The 12,042-nt window shown below is 36.4% G+C and overlaps 1 protein-coding gene across 2 annotated transcripts in view; it reads right to left on the bottom strand.

Moving 5' to 3' along the window:
* The window catches only part of fbxw7 (F-box and WD repeat domain containing 7), a 276,839-nt gene that overhangs the window by 157,782 nt on the left and 107,015 nt on the right, over positions 1-12,042 (bottom strand). For both annotated transcript variants that reach the window (XM_056459555.1, XM_056459563.1), the window contains exon 3: positions 5,066-5,812. In XM_056459555.1, coding sequence (XP_056315530.1) covers positions 5,066-5,743 — 678 coding nt within the window. In that variant the 5' untranslated portion in view covers positions 5,744-5,812. The remainder of the gene's footprint in view (positions 1-5,065; positions 5,813-12,042) is intronic.

Raw genomic sequence — 12,042 nt, 5'->3', positions numbered from 1 at the left:
TTAAAGTCCCTACTAAACCAGTTGACATTTCTGTGCAGAGTTTGCTCCTCCTCCCCGTTCTCCGGTTTCCTCACACATTCCAAAAAACTTGCAACCTAAGCAAATTGAACATCCCCAAATTGATACCATAGCCAAGCTCTTAGCGAGTACACCTCTCCTTAACCCTCCTATATCTGTTATTAGCCAAAAATAAGCCAGGAGGAGTTCATAGAGATCTAAATGAGCTCAAACTCTCCTCTCGCCCTGCAAACAGGAGGGAGCCCAGGGCTCGAGGATTTCATAAGCTCAGGGCTCTCTCCCGGGACAGCATGTTAAACAAGCTTTATTATCAATCATCAGCTAAGTGTGAACTCTTGAATTTATGCATATACACTCATCTATGAAATCACTCCAACATTCTAAAAAAAATAAATTCTTTGCAACTTGAGTTATTCAATCCATCTGCCAAAATATTTTTTCATACTGTAATATAAAACGCTGAAAAAAAAATACAATGTCAATGTTTTTTTTTATATTGTGCAGCCCTAATCTAAAACTTATCAAGGTCAGCTGGTCTACCATCTTGACCTCATCCCTACTACACTAACAGCCTTTTAGGTTAAAACAACAAGTCCCCCCTCCCAAAAAAAAGAGAGAGAAACACACACCCCACAGAAAAAGCACACGGCAGACATGACTGCTCAGCGAACTTCAGCTCTGCTCAATCAGATAAACAGATTCTCATTGAAACACACAGCGGCTTCAGTAGGCGGATGAGACGCTCTCCTAACGCAGATGTGATCAGATGTGCTCTGGAGATTCACTCACCAGAAGCAGCGCAACCTTCTTCATACTGCGATTCCCCATGGCAGCTCAGAGAGACTCTGCTCAGTCACGGAAACAAAACGCTGAGAGGATTTACGGGTCGTTTTCTGTCAGTGCGATGACAAGTGTGTTGACATCATGAGGATGAGGAGGGTCTTGCTTTCCCTCCCCTTGCCTCTTCTTTATCTACACTCATTCGTATTTCCTCTACTCAAAAAACAGATTCAATCGACTTTCATTCAAGCTCACTATTAAAATAGATGTTTGAATGAAACAGTGTATGCTTAAAGCATACACATTTGTTTACATTCTTAATACAAAATCTAAGCCAAGTGTGTCTGATACACAAATATTAGTGGTGTAATTGATCTCAAATCTCACAGTTTGGATCACACTTTGGTTTTTGAATTATGGATTGGACCATTTTTTGGATCAGCAAAAGAGATGACGACAAATGTTATTTGCTTTACATTAGTAAAAACTATTACTGCAAAAAACATTGTTTTAACAAACATAACCTAGAACCTGTCATTTTAATAAGAATAAAAAAATCAAGAAACAACCAGCTGAAAATAAGGAAAATAGTCAATACGAAAAAAATGCTACTCTGCTACTGTTGCTGATAATGCTAAATATAGAAATCTAACATTTAGCACAACATTTCATATTTATTTTCAATGAATGACTTAACAATTCACACATAGAACTTCATGTTTCATTATAGGTGGATCATTTTTGATGGATCATTCAGTGATTTTGATGGTTTGTCGCCACCTAATGGTTAAACTATGTAACTGCTACAACATTCACCAGCATCAAGTTCCATTAAATTGTGATTTTAATCTTTACCATAACCATCAGTGTTTATATTTGAACTATAAACCGTTCTCACAATACTACCGTGTTATTTAATTGTTTGTGTAAAAACTGAATCTCTTCTCTAGAGCTTCGAATGATTAATAAACATTTGCAAACCATTATCATTTATCATTGATGTTGCAGGGGTTTTCACAATCTTTTAATGTTTAATTGTGCAGCTTTACACCAGATGTATTAATGCAGGCTAAACAAACACTACAGAAAACCCCTTTAATGCCTTAGAAAGCATTTAGGTCACACTACAACTTTTTCCGTCATTGTTATATTTTACAGAGAAGTCAAAATGCTTTCACATTTGTTATTTGAATAACGCAGGAGGCAATCTCTCTGCAATTGATATAGATGTTTGATTAACCTACAAGTTAAAAAAAAAAAGTCAATGCGTGGGTCATGTGCGTTCCACACTGTGGGTTATAACAGTGTTTCCCAACCCTGTTCCTGAAGGCACACCAACAGTACACATTTTCAACCTCTCCCTAATCAAGCACACCTGAATCAACTCAGCAGAACATTAGAAAAGACCCCAAAACCTGACACGAATGGGTCAGATAAGGGAGACATACAAAATATGTACTGTTGGTGTGCCTCCAGGAACAGGGTTGGGAAACACTGGGTTATAATTCCTACACCCCTAACAAACATGTATATCATTAATTGCAAAATCACATCTATTGACTTGAAAGCGTATGTCAGTATGAAGGCAGTATTCCCTTTGACCAATCGGACTAGGTTTAGAGGTCATTTATGCGTGACCCAACCCTCATAAAAACCACTGACTTCCATAGCAGGAAAAACAAACAGTCCATTTTTAAAATATTGTGTTTGGTGATTTAACAGAAGAAAAACACAAACAGGTTCAGAAGAAGGAAAAGTAAATGAACTATCCCTTTAAACTAATAAAACCTTATTGTAAAGCATGCCCAAAGTCTTGATGATGTCATCATACTCAAACGTCACAGTTCCTAGATCCAGTGTTTTGTCACTGTCTTGGAGTAGTTCAGTAAACCATGCTATGCACAAACAATCCATGCATGTCACTTATAGCAGACCCATAGCCAGCCTATTAAAAGGGGTGGTTCTATTATTCTTAAGTGAACCTTTATGCAGTTATTCACAATTCAGTTATTCAGTTCAAATACTGCGTTTTAGTGACAATCACTTTTGTTTTTTGCTGGAATTGCTTGTCAGATGGTTATTGCTACTACACTTTTCAATGTAAAAATATTTCCTACATTTGTCAAAGTGCTTACTATACTATTTTATGGTTCTTTATTTTTTTTTTACAAATATGCATTTAAACTAAAGTTATTACAGTTTTATAAATAATGTGATATTAGAATTTTAGAAATAAGAAAAAAATGCAATTTTTTTAATGCTAATTTATTACCATCCATCATAAAAAAATAAAAATAAACAAAAAACATTGGGGGCATATATTGGGTGGTTTGCCCAGGGTGCCATTCAAGCTAGAACCGCCACAGGTTAAAATGTTTATATTTCACAGGTCAGACTGCAATATCCACAAAAAAACATGAAGTTTTTTTCTAAACTGTGACAATTACCCAACATCAGAATAAGAAAAGGTGTTAAATAATTGAAATATTAAATTAAAATATCAAGTGTTGCTTCAAAAGAAAGAAGTCAGTGATACAGTTTTGCTAAAAAGAAAAAAGAGAATATAACAGATTATATGAATATAAAAAATAAATAAATAAAAGGTTTTGGGAATTCATGCTTTGACTCTAAGACCTTGAGTCAGCCGAGAGATCACAGAATGTCAGAATCAAAGGAGCACTTCCGTTTTGAAGTGATGAAACAAAAGCTAATGCAGACATGTCTAAACACAAGTCAAAATGTCAAATGATATTACTAAACCAGATTTGTTTGAAAGCCTACTTCTGGTTATGTTTTTGCATTTATAAATCTATGCAAATATTAATAAAAAAAATAAATAAAAACATGAGTATTAACATAACGACTTTTTTTTATGAAGCTAATACGGCCAGCAGAGGGAGACAAACACCATGACTGAAACAGTCAAGCCTATTACTTTCCTACCCACATTTAAAGGGATAGCTCACCCAAAATATTAAATTCTCAGTACTTACTCAACCTTAAGTAGTTCCAAACCTTTAGAAATTTCTTATTGTGAGATATTTAGTGAAAGATGAAAACCACCAACGGTTGACTTTCATAATAGGAAAAACAAATACTTTGAAACTCAATGGTTACAGGTTTCCAGCATATTTCATAATATAGTTTGTGTTTAACAGAAGAAATTTTAATATTAAAAGCTGAGCAAATCAAAAGAAATGTGATCTGCCTTTGTCAAATTATTTTATAGTTCATGTCCTTTTTTGATTAGTTTGTTTATTTGTTTATTTAATTACAATTTAATTGTATTATTTTATTATAATTTTTTATGTGGGGATTCAAATGATATGAATGATGGATATCTTATTACACAATGTAAATTTCTAGTACGTGTTTGCACTAAAAACGCTGAAAAAGTTTGGCAGAAAATTCTTAACTTTTTATTCATAATATTAAAACAGGATACACCCAAATGTCCAAAACTGTATTCTAAATAATATTCCTAGTACAAGCACTTGTACTAGTTCAGATAAGAAACTCAACTTTATTACATGCAAAACTTATAATAGCTCGTTTTTGGAAAAACACAGAAAGCCCACATGTTGGACAATGGTTTCAGGAATTGTCTCATTGTTTGGCTTTAGAAAAATGTAATTATATAGTCAAGAGAAAACCTGAAAAGTTTTTCAAAATTTGGGATCCCTTTGTAGGTTTCCTGAAGAAAGCTGATACAAATCTTTTTTCAGTATAACTTATATTATCTGCTATTGATATATACCGTGGTTGTTATATAATATTGTATGTGCAAGTACATGCGTTTACTTATATGTTTGTATATTTTTATATTTATGCCTTTGTATTTTTTCTATTTTTAATTGTCTTATTTTTTTATTATTATTATTATGTATGTTTGGTTTTGATTTATTTATTTTTTTCAGGGTTTTCACCTTTATTGGATAGGAAAGTGTAGAGTATTGACAGGAAAGCATGGGGAGCAGAGAGAGGGGAAGGATCGGCATTGGACCGCAAGGCGGGAATTGAACTCGGGTCGCTGTGAGCACCGGAGACGCACTAACCACTGGCGCTGACTTTGGTTTTGATTTCTGTTGTACATGTTAAAAGTTACTAAAATCAATAAAGATGGTGTTAAAAAAACAACAACAAAAAAAAACGCTGAAAAACATTTGAAAAAAATTGTAAATAAAAGCTGAGTAAATTAGGACAGAATCGTTATTTTTGGGGTGAACTATCCCTTTGACACCCAGTTAAAAAAAAAAGGCTCTCTTACCCTATTCGGTGAGCGTAAACTTTGGCGCGGTCGTCCAGAAGACTGGTCCGTGTTATCGTTATGGTCAGAAACACTGGTCCTAAGTGAGGGCGAATGGAGGCCTTCCTCTCCTTCCTCCTCTTCACCATCCTCCTCCTCTTCTCTCTCGCTCTCCTCCGAATGTTCAAACTCATCGCTGTCCTGGTCCATTTCCTCCTCACCCTCATTGTCCTCCTCCGGCCGGTCGTCATCTTCCTCCGAACGAAGTCCTGCCCCGACCTGTCCTTCCCTCCCACTGTTATTATTCTCCTCCTCCTCCTCATTCTCTTCTTCATCCTCGCGATGCGGTCTTCTCCTCCTGCGCTGCTCCTGCTCCCAAAGCCACTGGGCGCCTTTTTCGTCTCCGTTCACCTCGCTCCTCCGCCCTTCTCCGTCCTCCACCGGCTCGCCTCCGGAAGGCCATGGCTGCTCGTCACCGTCCCGCTGCCGCTCCGGTCCTCCCTCTTCCTCAGCTGGTTCTCTTCTCTGCTGCTGCGCCTCCTCCTGCTCCGGCTCCTCCAGCACCTGGTCCGGGTGCTCTGGCTGGGGCTGAGGTGTGCGGCCTGAGATGCTGTTACCTGCCCCCGCTGTTCCGGGTCTCGGTCTCTGCTGCTGGGCCGCCCTGCTGCCGCTGCCCCCCGACAGCAGATCCTGGTTCATTTCCAAAAGCCAGCTTGCTACCTCCTGCACCTTCGCTAGGCTGTCTGAAGAGGACAAGGACTTGGCATTCTAAAAGAGACACAGAGAAAAGCAATAAATAATTACAAATAATTTATCATAAATAAGGAATCTTATTGTTAATATTTTTACCATTCCAAAAAACAACTCTTATCAGGAGCACTCAAACGTGAACACACTAAATAAGTGGTGCAGTGTTCACTACTTCTTGCAGTTGCTTTTTCCGATTGGGAATTTGTTTTAAATATGTCTTAATAGCTTATCAGTAGCTATGTTTCCATCTTAATATGCGAATTAACTTTGAGCAAAACCGGATAATAGCATTAAAAGACGTGCGAATAAAGCAGCGTTTCCATCCAACGAGTCAAAGAGAACAAAATCGTCACTTCCTGATTAACTGACGGCAAATAACAACAGTAAAAACGGAATAGCCTGCTGGATTATCCATTCACACACATTTTTATCACATGATCTCGAATAACAAAATCACATGACCTTTTTTAATGAGCGTACTGGAATTTGATAGGTAAAAGTGTTTCCATCGTAGTTTATGCGCATCCTTTCTTATCGAATAAAAAGTTTATGCTACTCAGTTATACGTATATGTACGTTTTATGCGCATCTTGCCATTTCCATGAATCGTTTTTTTTTTGCGCATAGACAAAATGTGGTGGATGGAAACTTAGCTATTGAAGTCATGAACAATCCAACAAGCTTTGAGAACGATCACAACATTACAATATTTTACATGAGGCATATAAGGAAAAGAGATAAAGAAAAGAGGGAAATAACTAGAATCCCATGAAGTACAACAAATTAAAGCTGCACGATATTGGAAAAATCTGACCTTGCAATATTTTATAGGCTTGCAATATGAATGAATTTCGGCAGATTACTTGAATAGCTTAAAATTAAATCATAAACTTCGACTGATTGGAATAATCTTGTGGACGAGTGAATCAAAGAAACTGCAAGGATAAATATGATAGAGCAAAGATAAGTGAAATAAGTATTCAGATATTCAGGTACAGTAAAACGATACGATATTATCATGATATTTTGCCCCTTATAATGATAGATCACGATATCAGGGATATATCACAAGTAAACTATCCACAATATATTGATTTTTGTAAATGAAGAGGGAAAAATGCTTCATAAAGTTAAGATGTAATTCTTTTATTAACAGCACATATATTTCCTAGAATTGCAACATTGATATTTTTGATCCACCATTACGAGAAGCGCCACCTCATGCATATTACTATTTTGTCCTGCCCCTATTATTGTATAATCAAATGTAATATAAAATGTAAACACTGTACATTCTTCATTGCTGATCAACAACAATCCCAACTCCATATTGCAAATGCGCACATTGTGATATTGATGCTAAAACGATATATTGTGCAGCCCTACGACAAATTACACAATCATAAAAACATTGCAAAAACAAAAAAAAAGTTAAACGAAAAAATTTTTTACAGAAAAATCCATATATTTACAAATATTTGATTTTATATTTACAATTTTTTAATACTTGAATGTGTTACTTTCAGTGGATTTGTGAGTGGACAGAGCTAAATAATGATGGGTAGCAATATTTCTGTATAAATTCAGCTACCGAATACAAAGTAGTGTTTTTGTTTTGTTTTTAAGTGGAAAATAATGGATTAAATACATCAGAGCTCACAATAAAACTGTTTAAGTTTCATCTTTTTAAAAAATACTTATTTCTCTAAAAAGAAAAACGTTATTATTTGTGGAACCCAATGACCAACTTAAAGATATTATGTTGTTTGTGCCATTGCACTCCGATATAAGCAACAATATGTAAAGAAATGCCTATCACAGCTTCTGCTTTATGACAACAGTTTGAGAGTAGTATAAACGTGGATTTTTATAACAACAAAACAGGTTGGTGATATAAAAAAAGGAACATGATTTTGCATACAGTGTGTACTGAAAGTAAGGAACTCATTCTTTTATTCATGCCTGCAAAATAAAACAATAGACATTTGCATCTATGCTGGGAAAGATGCAATACGAGCATCCCTCAAACAATGGCCATCTCTCCCTGCTTGGCAGCTGATTGTCTAAAACCAGGCTTGGCTAGAAAACCACAGCAACAGTATCACCTCATCACATGCAAACAAACATTCAATGCTTTTGAGTGTTGCTCAAGTTTCTATTTGTTTGGTTTTATTCAATTAAAATCCATTTTTCAAAATCTAGAGCCTTTTCTAAATGCTAAAAATGTGCATATCCTGTAAAGTAATAAAGCCATATACTTCCGATTTAAGTCAGAATATTTTCTATAAGATACATTTCTTCGGTAAGGATGCAGTAAATGGGTTTCAACACAAACTAATACTCTGATAACTGGACTGACAGTTTCAATTTACTAGAACTTCTATGTTAAGCTGTTTTGACAGAATTTACATTGTAAAAGGGCTATAGAAATGAAGAAAAATTGAATAATAATGAAGAGAAATTCTTGATCATAGTGCAACTTCTACTAATGCATTACTAATATCCAAATTCAAGCTTTATAACATTAGTTAATGAGTTAAACTAACAATGAACAACTTTATTTCTATTAACATATACAAAAAGAATAAATACTGTAAAAATGTGTTCATTGTATGCTTATAATAGCAAATACATCAATATTAATACAGTCTTACTGTAAAATACTAACAGTAAATCTTTATGAAATCACAAAAATAAACTGAATATGTACTAAATTGAAAGTATATTTAATATTGTTTTCTTTAGCATTTAATTGTAGAAATAGTCTTCAAAAAGCAAAACTATTTTTTAAAAATAAATCTCAACCTTTTTTTAATTAATTCATACATCCACTGTTCAAGCAGAATTTAATTTAGATTACAGACACAACAGATGAGAAATACATTCAGTGACTACTACAAAACGCCAGAAGGGGGCATCACTTCCAAACAGAGCAGTTTACGCAGAACGGTTTAGTTTCCAGACACACTCCACTTGTCTGCAGCAGAATGTACACAATAATATCTTGTTACAGTAAGGACGGCCCACCACTGCGAGTGAGTTTTTTTGGTCCCTCGGCAGAGCTGTAATTATTAGCCTACTGTTTTATTGACAACATACAATATGCTTTTTGTTTTGGGGCATGTGGTTTAAGCATCCACATAAATGCTTCCAGGGCAGATCTAAAAACAAACAAACAAAAAAAATCCACATTAAACAAACTAAACCTTATGCTAACCTTAAAAAAAAAAAAAAAAAAGATGAAAGGCAGATAACAGTACGAGCGAAAGCAGGGATGAGCTGTGTAATCCAATCAGGAGTGAGAGAGCACGTGCGTTTGATAGAGACCTGATTAAGATAATGGAGCGCGCACAGATGGGCAGACACGCAAGAGATGAGGCTGATTACACAAATGCTGTTGCGAGCATGCATATAAACTTCGAGACGTTTGCGAAGGCCTCAAAACCAAGTGAATCAAAAGACAACATGAAACTAATACTCAGTGTGTTCTTGAACATAATTAACATCCATTAAAGTACTCGTTTTTACTGAATAACCGTTTTTGCTGCTAATAAAATGGTTCTGTTACAAGGTTTAGTGTCTTTTAGTGTAAGAACAAGCACTAACAGGAATGCAAGTCATAACATCGGGCATGGACAATATCTTTAACAGGGTATTTACAGGACTCACTGAGATAAATTTAATACATTTTTAAAACTCTTTCCATACATTAAGACATTCATTGCCAGTTTTATCAGCGACTACTTACAATTACTACTCATTTATTGTCAGACGGTTTAACGAATAAAAAGGGCAAATTCTCAATCATTCTTTATGTTTATGCCAAGTAGAGACACATACCACTTAACACTATTTTGACCAGGGGCATAGCTTTGGCATGGACGAAGGGGATGTGTCCCCACCAAGATCCAGCAATTACTGAAATGTCCCCACCAATAATTTAAATCACCTTCAAAATGCTCCGTCTAACCTTAGTAACCTAGACATGCAGAAAGGGCTAAATCCCATTCTCTTCTTGGGTCCTTCCTCCCACAAATACATAAGGACAGTGTGATTGGCTGGGTCTATTTATGCTGTTAACAACAGCTGTAATTACATTTGGACGCGCTCCAAAACAAGGAATATTTCCAGTCCTCCTCCACTGTAAGACGTGGACATAAGTAGCTACTTTACAGAGATTCAAGTTTTTAAATTCAAGTTCACTTGGAGTCCACCATAATAATATTAACCAAGGCTGTGCAATTAATCGAAATTCTGTTGCGATTTTGGCTTCCATGATTATGAAAAATAATAATTGGGATAATTGTTAAATTGAGTCACATGCCTCTATAAATTTCTCTACATTAATACCTCACTTATGGCCCGTTTCCACTGATGGCTCGTTTCCACTGACTGGTACGGTACGGTTCGGTTTGGTACGGGTCTCCTTTATCAGGCTTGCGTTTCCACTAACAAGGGTACCCTTTTGGTGGGCGTGGTGTATGACAAAGTTTCAGTCGACATCATTCTCGCTCGAGGAAATGTCTACAATAAAGCTGTACGGGTCACTTACATATCATATGAAAAGCACTTCTCACAAAACAGATGCTTTACACACATAAATACTTGTGTAGAAATGTTTATTACTAACTTTTCAATAAACATGAGTTGATTATAACTGCAGATCAATGACAGTACGAAACAGCCTACCGTAACGTCTGTAATTATATTAAATAACTAAATAAATGAACATGTATAAACACATACAGCCTTACAGTCTCCGATATGTTACCAACTACAGAAGAACTACATATAGCAGACATTTTCGTCCGTATTTAGGTTCAAAACAATACAAAATATAGTCCAGTGAAAACCTCTCATCTGTGACTGTAATCCTCAGCAGCACATGTAGCCTCTGTTAGACAGTAATTCCGTCATTCTGAGTTCATATTAGTCCAAAATGTGAAGATAATAAGTTAGTTAATCATGGCATTTTGTTCATGTTTGCTGATAAATAATGCGCTCCTTTTTTCCGGCTTCTCCTTTGTTTCTTCACGCTTCACTCTCGCGTTTGTCAGTGTCTGACAGAATCGGGTTTCAAAAGCACGTCAATATTCAAGCGCAGGTTATTATCATCAGCTCAAGAAGTTTGTTATTTCAGATATAATGTTAGTGTTTTTCAAACATGGCGGGTTTTTTGTTTTCATTCTGGCTTGTTGCGTAAGCGAATGACGTATCTCTGTAAACCAATAGAGTTCAGCTGCGCGTGTGGCTCTGCCTTTTAGTACCCTTTCTCGTGTTTAGTACCCTTTCGAAAGGGTACCAAACACGAGGAAGGGTACCAAAAGGCGGAGCTAGACGCGCAGCTGAACGCTATTGGTTTACAGAGATACGTCATTCGCTTACGCAACAAGCCAGAATGAAAACAAAAAACCCGCCATGTTTGAAAAACACAGCGAGAGATTTTAGCGGAATTATAAATACATATAATAATGAGCCATGGTCGATCTGGGCTCAAACAAACCTTGTCATCATCTTGATGGACAGCCACAAATCCAAGAAGAAGAGCAGATTTACCCTGTGCCCCGTAGTTTTTTACGAGCCAGTCTGAGGCGCGAGCGGTTTCGCTTTCTTGCTAGCGCTCGCCGCGCGTCTAACATTATATCTGAAATAACAAACTTCTTGAGCTGATGATAATAACCTGCGCTTGATTATTGATGTGCTTTTGAACCCCGATCCTGTCAGACACTGGCAAACGTGAGAGTGAAGCGCGAAGAAACAAAGGAGAAGCCGGAAAAAATGAGCACATCAAATACGGGCGAAATGTCTACTTTATGTAGTTCTTCTGTAGTTGTGAACATATTGGAGACTGTAAGGGGCTGTATGTGTTTATACATGTTCATTTATTTAGTTATTTAATATAATTACAGATGTTACGGTAGGCTGTTTCGTACTGTCATTGATCTGCAGTTATAATCAACTCATGTTCATTGAAAAGTTAGTAATAAACATTTCTACAAAAGTATTTATGTGTATGAAGCATCTGTTTTGTGAGAAGTGCTTCTCATATGATATGTAAGTGACCCGTACAGCTTAATTGTAGACATTTCCTCGAGCGAGAATGACGTCGACTGAAACTTTCTGTCATACACCACGCCCACCAAAAGGGTACCCTTGTTAGTGGAAACGCAAGCCTGATAAAGGTGACCCGTACCAAACCGAACCGTACCGTACCGTACCAGTCAGTGGAAACGAGCCATTAACGCCAG

This window comes from Danio aesculapii, chromosome 1, assembly GCF_903798145.1.
Source record: "Danio aesculapii chromosome 1, fDanAes4.1, whole genome shotgun sequence".
NCBI lineage: Eukaryota > Metazoa > Chordata > Actinopteri > Cypriniformes > Danionidae > Danio > Danio aesculapii.
Note: the sequence above shows the minus strand (reverse complement) of the source record. Positions and strands in the feature narration are given on the sequence as shown.